At 38.6% G+C, this 17,777-nt stretch overlaps 1 protein-coding gene across 6 annotated transcripts in view; it reads right to left on the bottom strand.

The window, feature by feature from the left end:
• Positions 1-17,777, bottom strand: part of NRG1 (neuregulin 1) — a 1,003,268-nt gene that overhangs the window by 186,207 nt on the left and 799,284 nt on the right. For 2 of the 6 annotated variants that reach the window (XM_011372036.2, XM_011372024.2), the window contains exon 1: positions 15,320-15,994. The exons of 1 other annotated variant lie outside the window; for it this stretch is intronic. In XM_011372036.2, coding sequence (XP_011370338.1) covers positions 15,320-15,419 — 100 coding nt within the window. In that variant the 5' untranslated portion in view covers positions 15,420-15,994. Of the gene's footprint in view, positions 1-15,319; positions 15,996-17,777 lie in introns of those variants that run through there. 3 more of the 6 variants (XM_011372016.2, XM_011372030.2, XM_011372009.2) reach the window with 2 other exon arrangements.

Here is a 17,777-nt window from a genome sequence, read left to right as displayed (position 1 = left end):
TATACACTCACAATAACAATCACAGCAGCTTGATTTGCTTCACCTAAAAAGCAGTCTGCTGTTTTTCTAATAAAATACTTGCTTTATCAAAAGGAGAATAAATAAATTTGGAAATCTCAGTAGTGGGAAGTTTAAGTGGTATTCGTTTAATGAATAGCTTGATGAAAATTTAGAGTTACTACAGAGAAAAATATATGATATTGTAAAGTAACATAATATGATGATCCTTCTGTTAAGATGATCAAGAAGATTAGAAAACTTAAACAAAATTTTAGTGCAGGAGTTAAAATTTCTGGAAAATAAACAGAGCCTGCATCAAAAAATAAAAGGAAATACGTTATCTTGAAATTGAGAATGAAGAAAACCCAAAATTAAATCTAAAGGACATAAACGGCTGAAAAAAATTATACAACTGCCATCCTGAACAGTGCCCTGCCCACACTAGCATATTCGTGCTCCTTCACCTCGGCTCCTGCTTCTCTCTTCCTCCAAAGAGATGACTGCTTATTTCTCTCTCTCTCTTTCTCTCTCTCTCTCTCTTTTTCTCTCTCTCTCTCTCTCTCTCACACACACACACACATACACACACACACACACACACACATGCACACACACACGCACACACTGAATCCTGGTTCTCACCCTCCAGTTCTCCCAGCTCTGGCTCAGGACGCTCCCTGCTAGGACCTGGAAGAGCCTTTTGATCCGTGTTGGCTGGGAGTCAGCAGTCCTCTGTCCTCTCAGCTCCCTGGATGAGTTTCAAATGAACTCTTCAGTCCCTTTCCAGTCACCAAGTCCCTCATTAATGGGGCCAGTTGAATATGAATCAGCAAACTTTATAAGTTTCTACCACCCTCAAAGGATCTGACTTTTTCCCAAGGCAAAGTTCCTTCTTGTAGAGTGTGGTTCTTCTGTGAAGCTCTAGTTTAAAAGTTGCTGGTAACATTTGCGACAATTCATGTGAGGCCCAGACAAAAACCACAATGTTTTGAGAGTTAGGACTTTCTATCTTTTAATATGCTAGCAAAATCCTACAAATAAAGGTCTGAACCAAACAATAATCCTATAAGGAGTGGGGATAACAACTGCATTTCTCGTTCTTCCTACTTCCCTCCCATCCCTCCCCCACCCCACAAAAAAAAAAAAAAAGCTAAAGAAATAGGTATAAATAAATCTCCTAACGCAAATTGAACTACCACTCTAGAAATCTAATAATGGACTAGGAGGCCTTTGATCTCTAGGTCCCTGGGTCAAAGATAATTCAGGTTGTTAGTGATAAAATGTCACTGTGATCAGTGACTGGTCAGTGGCTCACAGATGCAAATGAGTGACTTGGTGGTCTCATAGCCAGCTGTCAAGGCACAAGTGTTCATGACTCTTTTGTATGCACATCATTCTTCTCCAAACAGCATTCAGAAAGCCCACAGAGATCTTTCTTGTTATTGGGGCCTCTTGCAGTAAGGTGTCAGTGCTAGTAATGTTTCAAAGCATAGAGACAGCTCAGCTCCAGACCATATATGAATACTCGACTCCTCTCTCTCACACACACATTACCTTCCTCTTCCATGTTATAACATTAGAATTACTTACATTAATGGTCATCTTCTCAGTCAATATTCATTGACCCTACTTGGGTACAAGATACCATAACAAGAAACAAATAGATATAAAAGGTTGGTTGATTTAAACGTACTGCAACCCTCAAAATAATTAAAACCGTATCAATGATGTATGCCAAGCTGCTATTTGATGGAGTAGAAATCCATCTCTCTTATCTGAAAGCATAATAACACTCAAAGCACTATAAAACTTGAATTCACACAGAGTGCCAATCTTAGATTTGAAAGTGTAGCATTATAGTAATTAAAATCCCTACCCTGAAATCCAGGTACCTGGGTTCTAGTGCTTGAACCGATGCTCTTGTAGGACCTTGTGTTTTTCTTCATCTAAAAAGACGTGATTTGAGCACATGACCTTTAAGATAACCTTTTCCGTTCCAACATTCTATGATTTTTCCCAGGACTAATGTGGTTGTTTTTAAGAGCTAGCTCTAATATTTTAGGCAGCTCTAATATTAAGATTATTTTCATTATTTACCAGGAACAACTGTTATTTATGTAACATACTCTTAACATGGCAACCATATGTTCCAAGCAATGATCTAAGTATTTACAAATATTAATTCCTTAAACTTCATCAGGGTAGTTTCTTAACTGCCTCTATGTACTTAAGAGAAAATAGAACAAAAACATTTTAGGATTAGCAAGAATTGCATATTAAGCAAACCTATAATTCCTGTTCATTAGTCTGAATAATGAAATAGATTATTACTTACTGAGAGCTTTAAGATAAATTGTACAAATTTAAATCAGAAAAATAATGAATGGTAAATTTAGGAACACATCCATGAATCGCTGGCACTGGTGATTTGCATTCATCCTGCAATTCTGAAGTAACAAAATAACTAAATAGTAACTGATAGTAGCATAATAACTCAACTGCCACCCAGTTATAAAGTAACAAAATAACTAAATAGTAACTGATAGTAGCATAATAACTCAACTGCCACCCAGAAATTCTCACAACCCATTGTTTTAAGCAAATTAGCAATACCCTCTCCTTCATTCAATCACTGAATAAGTTAAGAGCAACGTCTATGCTCCCAGGACTGTGCTGGCCCCTGGTGACACGATAACCACAAGACAGACAATGCCTCGTGGAGTTAACAGTGTAAAGATGTGAAAAGCTAGAACGTTCATCTATAACCACTCACTTAAAACTTCCTCTGGATGAGGACAAAATTAAAATATACAAATGACACAATAAAGTGCTCAAAATAGAACTGAGATTGTGTTGACCTCTGTCTTGCAAACAAACAAAAAAAGGATAAATAAATTAAAAATAAATAAATAAAATATTGAAGACGATAAAATATTCAGATAAATAAAATATTCAAAGTATGTTTTCTGTGTTATAGAAAATAAGATGATAGAATATAAAACCTATTTATTGACACATTTGTTGATGTCCTCACAGTTATACAGTTCAGCATTTATACTATCTCCCGAAATATTATTTAAAAGACTAACAATCACAAAAGCAATTCTATAAAAAAGTAAATCTATCTGAGCATTTAAAATGTAACTCTAGTCAATTTTAAGTATAATTATTTGTTAATACTTTTTAAAAGTAATTGAATGGAAAGTCTGCGCCCAAAGAAAACATAACTACATGTTCGGGCAATGTGTAAATTTAATACTTAGAATCCTGCATACATATATCAATATGCAATCATTTCCCATTTCTTATTTCCTCAAGTGGCCAGCAATAGAGTGGCTTTTTCCATGAGACTATCGGTCATTACTTAAAGAAGAGGCTTTTAGTTACAAATGTACCATGAAACATGGCAATTCTAAGGATGTCCGTTATTCGCTTAATTTGTCAAGGGAGTTTTCAATAAAGCACTGCTGTATTCATAATCACAAACTAAATACTTAAAAGTTCCAAGTAGGGAATACTTTTTATATTTTATAGTGACTCAACATACTAATACTAGCAAAACATTGTGCACCTTCCAAAGGGTTATTTCTATTTGTGAGTTAATGTGAGACTTGTAATACCGCTGAGGGATGAATAAATTGTTCTCTAGATACAGTTGTGACTTATCTTGCTCAAGAGCAAGAGCATTATTCAGGAGCTGTGCAGTCTGGCCACCGATGAGCTTCACAGAAATAGATCCTAAAAGGGCATCTGCGTTAAGGTCAGCAGTACCTTTATAAAAATCACATATCTAAATGACAAAAAAGAGTAATCAGATCTTTTACAGCTGCTGTCTCTCTTGGAATCCTGTGATGTCAGAGGCGGAGGAGCCGTGACATTTTCCCAAAGAGGCACACATAGCAGCAGGTCCCCAAAGACAGTTGCCACTATGCTTCTAGCTACAGGGAGCTTTAGTCCCATACAGGTGCGCTCAGGGCAAAGCAGCAAGATGGCTGTGTCCTGCCTTCCCATCAAGACTTCAAGAAGTAGAAGGAAATAAGCCTCCCTTCAGTGGAGGGGGCAAGGGAGAGCTGAAACATGTCTTTACCTTACAGAGTGTGTCTATAGTCACCAAATTCAGATGCAGGGCTTTCACTGAGTTTTTTAACTTCTGTGACTATATGTTCTGTAACCAGTAGCATATCGTAAGTGGTGACATTTTTTTTTCCCCTCTGTGCATGGTCCAATTTAGAGGCTCTCTTGGTAGAAGGAGTCTCATGTAGATTTGATCTCAGAGGACAATGAATCAGCAGAGGTGTCAGGGGCTATACTCTCTGTCCTGTGTTAGTTTCTGTTAATTCCTGGGAATAGACAATAAATAACCTGTCTCATCTGTCTTTCTGAAGTGGATCACAGTCCTTTTTGAAGGGGTGTAAATAATACACACAACATTTAAAACGCTAATGTTGCTTTCCAAATATCGAACTACATAAAACAACTATTTCTATTGACATTTTTCTTTCCTGTCAGGTTAAAGGCAACTGAGAACACACAATATAATCAACATGTGAAAAATCAAAAACAAAAAACAATCCTTAAAACTTAAGTTTCCATTTCTCTTGATTTAATATATGGAAAATTATGTATTTCATTTTCCATTCAACTCGGTATTCAAATAATTGTTTTTCTCTTGATAAACCCACCAGCTCATTTCCATAACTTCTGTATGTATAACTCTTTCTCAAAATAGATAATGCATGCGCAGTTCCTTCCGTTGCCTCCCAGGGGAGATTCTAAGTATACAGCAAGGTGACCTCGCTAAACCAAATTATAATCACAATTATTTTCTTTATTCAAACTAATCCTTCTGGGAGCAATATAGCAGCCTTCAATATTTTTCTCAGAAATAGGTGACAATAATTTTCAATATTACTGCCATTATAACTGTTTATAAAAATCTACCTCTTCATGGGCTTCAAGGCAGACTCCCTTTTACTTATTTAAAAACAATTTAAAGTGGAGAATTTAGGGAATACTACAATTCTAAACAATGAAATATTGTGCTTAGCTCTGTTGGCAGAGAAGCAATAACACATCAAAGGAATATAAAATCAGGTTTCATACATACACACAAAATAATGTCTACTTAATATACAAATAAAAAATTTTGTCAGACAATGAAACCACTATTCTTCACTACACAACTGAAGCACATTCCAATTAAATCAATTCATAAACTACAATTATTTATCCTTGTAGCTCGGGAAACAAAATAGCCAACAAATATATATACAAGATAATTCTCACTCGTTTATCAGTATCTATATGCAAAGTACTCTACTAGCTGCTATAATACAAAGTTACTTTGACCATCAAGATACCCAGAGCTAAAGAATGAAACAGTTACAACTAAAGAACAACTGGCATGCATTTTAAAAGATTAAGTGTGTGTGTACATGTGTGTATGTGTGTGTTATTGAAAATAAAAGTGCATATAACCTGTTATTGTGCCAACTGATTAAAACATCGCCACTAATATTCCTCCATTCTCCAAAAATAATCTTAACTATAGGTCAAAGTTCAAGCTAAAACCTCAGGTTAAAAATCTCCAGTTGATCTTTTTATGGATGTGTTACACATTTGGCATCCAACTCTCACCAATGATCCAAAGCTATAGAATCTCTTCCAAATAAATATTTGATGGTTATTATGAACATGATAGTCACCTGTGTAGAAGACCAGGTGAAAAGATGTACAGTATTTATTTATGAAGTTATCGCCTGAGGGACTAAAATGCAGACAACATTGATGTAGACATACATAAAGAGAAGATACCATTAGATGACAAACACTGAAAAAATTCTTAGATTTTTAGTAATATTTAAACCCAATAAAACCAATCATTCCATCTTGCTTTGTAATCAGCACAATAAAAACACTAATCCTCAGAACAACCACATGAATTGCAAAATATTATTTTTGCAATGTATGCATGTGGACACTGAGGCTTAAAGAGTCTTTGTCACCGTCATAGTTATGCTAGTAGGAGGTGGAAGAGCCAAGGCTCACACAGTGCAACCAGAGGACGGAGCCAGAGCGTCGCCTCTCAACCACTTCTCTGAGCTAACTGAAACCAGCACCTCCCTATCTTGGCACAAACCCGTCAGTCGCTAAGCTGGCTCGCCATTCAAGTGTCCCCAAAACCTCAACTTGGTGCAGCTCAAAGTCAAATTTTTCATGCTGATATAGAATTGCGCTATATTCGAATACAATAATTCAGATTTGGTCTGCTCGTTCAGAAAGAACAGAGCTGATTTTTCTTTTTAGTGACCACATTCAGAAAACGAACTTTTATTTTTAAGGTGAATAGGCCAGATTTGGGGAGAAAGCAACATACTGCTCAGTTCTAGAATACCACTGAAAGTCAAGGTATTGCTGGTTTGATGTAAGAGTGAGGATACACCCAGGAAAGCTCACGCCTTTTTGTGGGATTTTGTTTCATCCCATCCCTTGTGGAATAGGTAGATACAGATTCGAAATGCCACCCACGCTTTGTACTTCCTCCACTCCAGTAGGTTTGGAGAGGAGCAAAAATACTCTAGCGTAAATACCATTCAAACTTAGAGTCATCAGAATAATGATTTAAAATGTTCATTTGGGTTTCACTGAACTGCTGATGACACAGGTGTACATTTTAGTCTCAGATCGACTCTAACTGAGGTCACAAATGGATATGATGTTGTCCTCCATTCAAAAAAGTCTTCCTACTATATGCTCAGATATTACATGAATATATATTAAAAAAAAACAACATAAAACAGTCATTTCATTTAAACATGTATAACCCTTAAAATAGTATAAACTCATAAGAGGAAAGTAAATTTTCCAAGGTTTGGTCAGGGGACAGGAGAGAAGACGAAGGTCCATAAATTTTTTTTTTTTTCATATATACTAACTCATGTTAAACATATTTCAAGTGTTCACATTGTAGACACACACTGTAGGCACTATAGTGTGCTGTGTCCAAAATGGCCTCCCTTATCTTGCAGCCTACTTTACGTCAACTACAATTAGAGCAGGTTACAACACTAGCTGTCCTACAATATAGCAAAAAGTCCAAGGATTAAGATGGGGAGAGGGAAGAAGAGACATTCAGGGACAACTAGAAACTTTTTAAAGTCCCGATAAATTTAAAAATAGAAAGAACATTAGATCCCCAAAGTCTATATTTCTAAACATTAAATAGCAACATACGTATTTATATCTGTATAAAAGAAAGTTCTCTTGTCATGAACATTAATTAGTCTTCTTCTAAATACCTGTTGACCATCTCCTTCATTTTTTTCTTCTTCGATTTTTGGATGCATTTCTTATCAGCTCACACGTATAGGTGGTTTCCTATCATTATACTACAAATAAAATTCTTAATAAATGACATACTACACAGCTAAGATCTGAAATTCTAAGTTGTAAAACTTCAGAGCTGTTATATTATGTTATATTATGCATATTCCTATGCATAATTAATGTTGAAATTTTGCTTTACATAGGGCTAAAATATATGTATATTTTTAAATCATAAAATATGTTGGAATTCTGACTTTCTATTTTGAAGCAGTTATATATAAGACATTCAGTATTCAAAAACATTTCACTATATTTATAAATGTTTTTGCTCTGAAAAAAATATCATTCCAAAATGGAATTTAGACATTTCCTTTAAAGATGGGTTTTAGATTCATTATGGAATAGCTAAAGAGACTGCCATATTCTTTAAAAATGCAATTTGTCTCTACACTTGTGAGATTATGTGCAAAACAGATGAGTTACAATCATATGTACAAACATATACACTTTAAAAAACTGACTTTATCTAAATTTTAACCTTATTTATAAAGGAATATAAAGTAATATTCAAAATGAGATGCATTTTCACTTGGCATTAAAATTCACACTTATTAATATTACTAGGAAAATTGAATGAATGTAGTACTGTGAAACTGAGAAAAGATTTTTTAAAACATTACTCCATAAAATAAAGCTAGGATTACTTACCAATTATCAATATTTCCTACCCGAATCTCTGCAGAAATATGGTGGGTAAGACAAACCATGATAACAGTTTGCTACTTTGTCCAATAAAAATAAAAGTTATGTATTGTGGTACAAATGTAACACTTTTCTCTCCAAGGGAAAATGCTAGTTGCCATGGCACTCTAATTTTATGCTGAATTCATTTTATATGGATATCTTACGACCTAATCTATTTATTGGAGAAAATGTCCCCAGCTCAATGATTTCCTAGTTCACATTCCTTTTATATACCACTTTAACCTCATTTAATTACCAAAACTTATAAAAATGTTTTCAAAATTGTCATTACTACATCATTTAAAATAACATGTAAAGCATAAAGTCAAAGTACTAAACAGTCCAAATATGAGATTAAACTATACGACATTGACAATATTCAGTCATGTATGCCCTAAAAACTGACAATTTCATGTGGTTCAATCTAATAAAACATTCCCTAACTCTCACATCATTGAAACTGAAATTCAATAGCTGCGCAAAGAAGCCAGCTGCCTGCTTATTGAAGCTGTTAAATAAAAGGTTTGGGACACTGTGGCAGAGCAAAGTGTACTTACTGCCCATCAATAATACCTTTCCTGGACCAAAACAATGTGAACTTTATTGCACTTTCCAAAGAGAAAGGAAGTAATATAATGGAAGTAACTCCTGATGAAGATGACAAGCACAGAGTGGAATAAATCATGAGCAAACGCATAGGCTACATGACAGTATTACAATATTAGCTCGTGATCCAAAAGAATTAATCATTCAAACCCATTTTCAAAAACATGTAATCAATCAAATTTGGATTCTTAAACATTTTAGCCAGAGGTTGAGGATATAGTGTGAAGAACTGAACACAAACGTGTTCAGTAAAGATCCTTTGTTCAATTTTCATGCGTTCACATATACCTTTGCAATGCCATAGTGGAACTTAAATGTAACAAAATCTCTTTGTGGGTACTGCCTGAACTTATATTTAAAAGAAATTGCCATAAGAGGCAACTGAAAGGTGCTTATAAGATGCTCAGTTCTCTGGGGGAAAGGTGCTGGTTAAAGTTAATCTCACAAATGTCCCCTTTCAAGTTGATCATCACATCATCGTCATCATAATATTTCAGAACGTCCTGATTCAGAATTCTGAGTGAATTTGGGCTGTTTGATCAAGCTAGAAAACAAACTCCTGTTGAGGCAGCTAACTCATGAAAATCCAGACTCCCTTCTTCCCCATAGATTGCCCAGAATATCAAGAAACTTAAAGAGAAAAGGAGTCACTTTGGGGAATAGCAGTGCTATGCTCTTGGAGCACCCTCTGGAGGCCAGAGAAAGGTGACACTCGTGAAGACGAAGAAGAGAAATCTGATCATCTCTGGCCTGCAGAGGCAGAACTGCACAGATCTCACTTGAGTTGGACTCAAAAATGCACCTGTTCAATCTTAATCGAAGTCACACAAGAAACATGCATAATTAATTTACAGTTTAAAAATGCAAAATAAATCTAATAACATTCTCGAACAATTGTTTCTTAATTAAAAAGAAGAAATGTACTGATTAGTGTATTTTCAACCTACATTCTGAATTCTTCGGGGAATTTATTGCGGAGGCATCTTTTAGTATTTAAAAGAAAAGGGATATGCAAACATAATATATTCACTAACAAAATATCAGCAGGGTTATACAGGATATTATTGTAAAATTTTTAAAAGTAGCCAGTTTTATGCTTATTAAAACTGAGAATAAATTGTCTCTTTTTTACAAACACCTTACTTTTTTAAAGCAACAAACACTGACATCTATTGGCATTTTGGTAGCTTTCCTTCTTTTAATCTATTAAAACTCATGCAAGTGTGCACACACACACACGTGCAGATAGATGTGTAAGATTAGGGCAAATCCAAAGCATCACTTGTTCTGTTGGGGAAATTTCATTTTATGTACCTAATAGCATATTTAGCAGATATTATTCTCCTCCGGATAAGAAAAATCCATTTTTAAGCTAATACTATCTGATTTAATTTTTTGTATTTTCGGCTTGTCAAGAGGAGAGCTCTAGTGTTAACAAATATTAGAAGTCCATTTGTTTGCTTCTTTGAGAAAATAAAATCACTCACCCGAAATATTGACACTTGCTTTATTTTCTTCTGTAATAGCAAAACACGATAAACTCTCAGTACCGTTAAAGCAGAATTGAATGCGTTACTTAGAGAATGTTAATAAAACACCGATTTGGTAAGAATGCTAATAAATCACTGATTTGGTAAGTACTTTAAACACTACTTATAGTTATTCTAGTGAGAAGGGGAGGAAAGAAAATAGTAAGAAATGTGGATTTATTATATTCATTATTTTGTTTAGATTTAGAAACACCTGCACTCAATTCTATGAACCTCACTGGCAATATAGAGTTACACTTGATAAAAAAGATAACAAAAAGCATATTAATACACACTTTCCTTTTTAAGTGCTGCAATTTGTACTAGTCCCAAAAGAGAAGATTATGAATTCTATATAATAAAGTGAGGTTTAAGCATCAACTCTTTGGTTTTGCTAGAAAAGGAGTCATGTTTCAAAATCTTTTCATAGCTTGAGATCTCAACATTTTTCTGCCAGAGATAAAATTATGTTGCACCTCACTCTACTTTCAATATTTAGACTAAATTCAAGACTGTTTTCATTACACATATATGTAGTTATGGTATTTGACATACTTATCCACATTTCTTTATATTTACAGGTAGTAGATATTAATATTTATACTCACTCTAATCTAAGGCCAGCTTTGGATTGTTTTTTTTTACCATAAAAGGTAAATTTTGAAAACTATATCAAATATCTTTGCAAAGACACAATTCGTTTCTAAAGTAATTTTATAAACAGAGCTAACATTTATTGGGCACTTATGACATGGTAGGCAATGTTCAGAATGCTTCCATGGATCATCTCACTTCAGCCCCATAATAACTTCATGATAATATTACTATTCCAGTTTTACAAATAAGGAAACTCGGGCATGGAGAGAGATTAAGTAACTCTCTCATAACTATACAGCAGCAGAACTAGGGTTTAAACGCAGGAAATGTGGTTGTTGAGCTAAGTACTAGGCATCCTCTGTTGACTACCTAACAGTGGGGCATTTTCCTTCCTAGGACAGATGATAAAATACACAAAGCATGTCAACTATAGTTGTATAATTGAAAAAAAAAAAAATGCATTCACCATAGCCCTTTTTTATGAAGGTTACATAATATTTCAGTTACTTTATCTATAACACAGAGGATAATTAAACTAAAAATATAAGATACATGTGAAAATATTATTATAAAGAAGAATCAAGATAACATACATAATTGAGGAAGAGGAAGATACCTTTTTCAGATAACAAAAGAAGATGCAGCAAATAGAAGGAAAATTTATTTTCTAATTAAAAAAATAAAAAGCATAAACTCAAAAAATACACAAAGCATCTGTTATATTGTCTGAAACACAGTAAGATATATGATAAATAATAGTTCCTTTGGTAATAAATATGAAAGTGTCCACCATAGTGCCTGGCATGTAGAAAGGAGGTCACTGGTCTCACATTGGTTCAATATTTTCTGATTACATATATATTTTCCCCTCATTCTTCCAATCAGTATCATTTTATCATTTTGCAGATATGAGAATAATATCCCAAATTGTTCCCACTCTTTCTGTTTCAAATTCTTCAAAATAAATTCTATTTCATTCTGTAAACACTACTTAATGTTTTCAATAATTACATAAAGTAAGTGGTTATAAGGAACCGGGTAGAAACAGATCGCTGGACATTCCTCCTGTTCTGTAAACACATGCTGCCCTGTTAAAGACAGGGCACTTCATACCCAAGAATGTTTACAAGCACTTCAGCCCAGGGAGCCACTTAGTTAACGAAACAGGTGGGTGATGACATCAGGGGAGCACAGGGCCTTGCTTCAACCAGTTTGGGATACCAAGTTTCTCAATTTTTCCACCACTTGTATTCACAAATGCCCCTCTGCCAGGATTGAATGGAGATCCAATAGTTCTAGAACTGGGCTAGGCTAGATAATCTATTTGTTCAAGGTCATTTAAAAGAGAGAGGGGTTGGGGGGGGGGAATCCTTCTCTCATTTAATGAAAGAAAAACTTAAGTTAGCAAAGATTTATAAAGTAAGCTTAGAAGCAAAAAAAAAAAAAAAAAAAAAAGCCCTGGTTTTATAATTCAGGATTCACTAGGAAGCCTGTTGAGCTGAATCAGTATGAAGAGCCTGGAATATGGGAGGTCTGGCACCTAGGAGGCCCTGGATGTTACAGGGCCCTTGGTACATGGACACGTGTTATAAAGCCCAGGATTATGCTGAGGTTGCTTATTTTAAGCAAAGAAGAGGAATCGATGACTCCAAGGGCTTGGGACTTATTAGAGCCATTATTACAGAATAGATAATTCTGCTGAACATCTGCAGCCCTAATAGTTTGCAATCTAATATTCAGTTAATTGTATAAAAATGTGGATATTATGAAACATAGCCATATATGTATCACATATCAGTCACACATGGCACATGAAAGTTAAAGAAGCCTTTTCCCCTGAAAATTTCCCTCCAACAGATGTGTTTATGCTTCTGCATATAATACAGCACACTGCGGGGCTAAGAGGCTAAGTTCCCTCACATTATATCTCTCCTGACTGTCGTGAAGTAATGTAACATCCAAAGAGAAGCTCGGCTCTTGCATGTGTATCATCTAAGGCATAAAGTTTCAGGGCTGTTTTAAGAAAAGGGTGAAATTTGGGTTAAAGGTCACTAATACAGGAGCTATTCAGGAGATGGGTGTCCAGGTAAGTTCTAAATTGGGCTGGCACAGCAAGTGGCAAAACTACAGTTATAGCATCTAGAGGTCATTCCTTGGAGGATACCTAAGAACTAAAAAGTACGAAAAAGGTTGAAAAAGAGGTGTGGGTTTCTCCCACAAACCATTATGGCTATCCATTATTCATTCTCCTAAGAGTACACTGGCCCTTATCATTATAAGGAAAATAACAAGAGAATCACTGATTTCAGAACAATACTATTTAATGCCCTGTGCTTTTATATAAAGCTGCTTTCAAGTCGACCTTTTTTTTTCTTTTTCTTTTTGAATCAAATGAAGCATATTCTTATATGGTTTATATGGTTTAACAAACACGGGGTGCCCTGGACGGGATAAAAGACTCCTCCCCAAGAATTACGACCTCATAGAAAAGAGGGAGAAATATACTGAAGACTAAGCTAGAGCCAAGTTTGCCCCAATTTTTCCAAGAAGATAGTAGAGAGAATGTCACTTAAAGAAAATGCCAATCTGTCTGGTTTAGACGGAATCACGGTTGTGGGACTGGAAAGCAGAATGAGAGCCACCAACAAAGCTCTCAAAGCTGTGTCAAGAGGGAACATCAGGTAGTCACAACACAGCTGCCTACCTAGTAGATAAGATCTGCAAGGTACAGAAATGCCTGCTCGCCTTGAGTCTCTCTCATTAAACTACCTGCTTATCTGCAACGTCTGTGTTAAGGCATTGCTGCTGTGAACGCTTGACAAATGCAAACCTGTTACCTGAAAGAGATGCTACTTCAAACCAGTCCCCCCTCCTTAAATCATCAGACCACCTACAGAGTACCATAGAAACTTCTGAAGGCAGAGTATTCATGGAAGGACAGGAGGGCCCCATGTGGCCTGGGCCCCATAAATAACTCTTTACAACTTTACAGTTTTGGTTAGGTCTAAGGTCTCTTTAATTTACCATGATGGCCTTCTAAAAGACAACAGAGAAATTCACGTAAAGAGGTTGTTAATTCAGCTCTCCACTTTGTACTTTGTTGAATAAAATGCTATACGGTATCTTCGAAACATAAAGTAAAGGAAAATTTCAGTACACTCCCATGAGGACTAAAGAAAGGTAATTAAGGTGAATTTGATCAGCAGTATCTTATCATAGAAGCATGCCCAGGAATAGTCAGTGGCCAAACAATTACCCTCTGTTCAATTTCTGTTTTGCTCAAAATCTGCTTAAGATCTTTGCCAACAAGCCAGGTTCTAAAATACTATCAGTGATGCCAATAAGAGGACTAGGCAAATTTTGTTTTCTTCCTTCAAGGAACCGGCAAATACTTTTGCTTATCCTCTTCAGCCACAGTATTACCAAGCGCTATTCAATTAATTCTTTAGAAGTGCTGTCTAAAAAGTGTTGGGGGATGCTTTAAATGACTTATGGCAGAAAAACAAACAACAAAAAACAAAACAAAAAAACAGCCCTTTATTTGTCTCCTTCCTCTTGTATTTTAAGCATTTTCTTCACTCACTTATAAACAACTCTGGGACGTCTACTTTGTCCAAGACAATGTCTCAAGAATCAACTCTTGTTAGAGAAATCTAAGGTGATACTGTCATTCATGTTCGTGTTGATTATCAAATACAATAACTGTCTCTAAAAAGCTTCAACTGCCATTTCATTAAATTATAGAACCAGTAAACAACTGGGTTCGAGAATTCTGATAAACTTTTGCTTTTTGGCATTTCTTGGAAACATAAATGAACCTTATTTATTAAGAAGTTCCTGAAAAAGAGAACTGCTAAGCCGAAAGTTTGAGAACTCATTTGGAACAGATCTGATTCCCGGCATTGGGCTAGATTTTATCTGTTTTGCTGACCTATAGGAACCTCTCTTAGCTGATCATAGTTCCAATACCGCAGATTGCATCAGAGTGAATCTACGCACACACCGCGACCCTACACCGCCCGCCCTTCTGCCCAAAACACCGATGCACAACCGCTTATGCCGCCTCTCTCTCACCGCCCGGTTCTTGCGAGCCAGGCACACGGAGGGGAGACCCATTCCCGCTTCTCTCGCTAGAGGGCAGGCGGGGCCTGTGCAAAGCCCTCCTGGCGCCGGACAAGCGCGCACCAGCCTCTGCTCCTGCACACCGGGTCCGGCTCCCGGGCTGGGCTCAGTCGAGGCGCTGGTAAAAGGCCGTGCCAGGGAGCGCTGCGCGTCCCGGACCCTTGGAAGGCGCGGACCCGGGCTCCCGCCCTTCGCCTTGCACGCGGAGAGCAGGCGCCCCGGTGAGGCTGGGCGCCCAGGTGAGGGGCGGCCCCACGGAGGGCGAGAACGGCCCGGTTCCGCGGACGCCCGGGAACCGGGCCAGGTGCCCGGAGCGCAGGGCGCGGGCGGGCGAGAGGGAAGCGACAGCGCTGGAGGAGGAGGATGGCGGAGCCCCGGCGGCGCGGCGCACTCACCTGGGCTCGGGCCGCCCGCCTCGGGTGCGGGCTTCTTGCCGGAGCCTCGATCCTTCTTCTTCCCCTTCCCCTTGCCTCTGCCTTCTTTGCGCTCGGACATCTCGCCTAAGAAGTGCACGCTCTGCGCGGACGGCTCCGGACGAAGACGACGCGCGACAAGTTTGGTCCGAGGGTTTAGGAAAAGTTTGTCCCTCTAGGGGGAGAGAAACGGGGCTGCGGCGCTCGCGAGGCGCGGGGCCGTCTCCTGTCGCCTGCGGGGAGCGGCTCGGACGCGGTGTGCGGTCCGGGCCACCTGGGACTAGCGGTCGCTCAGTAAAGCGGTCGCCCTTGCTCTCGGGGCTGCTCCTGTCGCCCAAAGAAGTCCTTGGTTCCCGCCGCGCTGGGTCCCGCCGCTGTCGGCTCCTGTCCTGCCCTCTGTCCGGAGCGCTTGCAGCTCGAGGAGGGAGAGGCGTTCACCGTCCTGCCCGCGCTCTCATCACCCAGGCAGCCACCGCGGCTCTGCGACTTACTGCCCTCTGTGCGAGCCCAGAGTTCCGACAAGTTTTGGGGAACTCCTCGTCGGCTCTTTTTCAATTGCCCCACAGCCACCCACCTCCCGCCCGCAGGTTGGAGGCTGGCGCCTCCTTCTCACCCTCCCCTTGCCTCGCCCCCTCCCTCTTCCCCACCACACCCCCACCCCGAGGCGCGGACACGCCACCGGGAGGAGCCTGGGCTCGGCGCTCCCGGCGCAGCCCCTTTCACTCCGGAGCCCGGCCCGGCAGGCGGGCGGGGGGCGGCGGCGCGCCGAGTGGCCGCAGGGAACCCCCGACAGGGGTCGCTGGAACCTGCGCGGAGACGCCTCAGTCACCGCTGCAGCGGGAACCGAACCGAGCGGCCCGGGAGAATGAAGGACCAAGGAAGAGACCCAGGGGCTCGCGCTCCTGGCTCTCCTCGCTCTCTCCCGAAACCAGGCAGCGCCCAGAAGGGCTAGTGTGTTTCCTTTAATGCGGAGAAATGTTGGAGAAAAAAGTTTGTAACTTCGATACCTGTCCCCCAAATAAAGGTTCTGGAACTCGGGAAGGAGAGAAACGTTTGGTGTTTCCCCAGGAGAGTTTGGGGTTCATTCTTTTCTTTAGTGAAAATCCCACACGCACATAGGGCAAAGATGAACTCTGAGTGGAAGGGACTTTGAATGTCCTGGGTTCACAGGGAGGCTCAGTGAACCTTTGGGGGGAGGGGGTGGTGTCAGATCGCAGCATCCTCGTAGATGTGCTCCTTGAATGTATATGTAAGTTCTGCTTTCGAGGGTTCAACAATGTGTCTGTCAGAATTCTCGTCTTTAGCTCTTCCTAAAATAAATAATAACCTGACCTCTTCAAAGGGCGTGTCCTAAACTATCTCTCACTACAACTTAATTCCAAAGGAACTATAAGACCCTGGTTAAAACGCGATGATCAATAAAATTACTGCAAGAGCTGGTCGTCACTCAGTTCTGCTGAGTGAGAAAGCAAGTAGGAAGAGGGAGAGTGAATAGACGGCACTAGAGCTCTTCACTTCATTACTGTTCAGTTTCTCGAGTTCAAACTTCCCTTAGAACTGCGGGTGAAACCTTCTTCCCTTGTCCTCCCTCTGGTGGAGAATTCCAAAGAGCAGTGAAATCCAGAAAACGTTAGATCCTGGCTGCGAAAGACAAAAGTTAAAGGCCATTCTGCTCCTTTAGAGTGATCTGCACCACAGAATGATCCAGAATCATGCAAAGAAAACATTCTCATAGTCATATCACAGGGGTGGCTAACTTCGAATGTTAATTTACAGTGGTAGACTTGTGGTCAGGAAGAGGTGAGTATGAACAATCTTATTCTTTAAAAGTGACTTGCTCCTGATTTTCCATTCTCTGGGATTAATGCTAACTGAACCATTCATTATCTACATACGGCCTTCTCGATATATTTTCAAATTGCCACGATTTAAAAAAAGGTGAAATCTGGGGTGCCTCCTTGTATGTGGGTGGGAAGCGGGAGCAAAAACATTCATTTTGAAACTGTCCTAAAATAAGAATAATTTTATTCTCATTTAATTTGCATTGTAATAAGAACGAAACTCTGTTGGATACATTTGTTAAGAGATATCTTAGAAGTATTGCCATCATTATTTATTTTGAAAAAGTTTGATGCCCAAATATGTTCTGATAACCTTTCAACAAAAACAACTATAAATTTTACTGGGCCATAAAAACAACAAAATCATAGAAAAGATTATGAATATATCCGAATAGCAGTATAATATTCCACAGACTCTAATATAAAATGGGGTCCAAATATTGGCTGAAATAACTCTGCTTTCCCAGGAGAGGCCACTGCTCAACAAGCAGGAAACAGCAAAATTCAGAAAAGGGGAGTCCTTTCAAAAAGGTTACTTTATCTCCGGGATATGAAACCCTACAAAAGCTTAGAATAAAATAGCTACACGTTATCAAATA

This window comes from Pteropus vampyrus, unplaced genomic scaffold (assembly GCF_000151845.1).
Source record: "Pteropus vampyrus isolate Shadow unplaced genomic scaffold, Pvam_2.0 Scaffold8, whole genome shotgun sequence".
NCBI lineage: Eukaryota > Metazoa > Chordata > Mammalia > Chiroptera > Pteropodidae > Pteropus > Pteropus vampyrus.
Note: the sequence above shows the minus strand (reverse complement) of the source record. Positions and strands in the feature narration are given on the sequence as shown.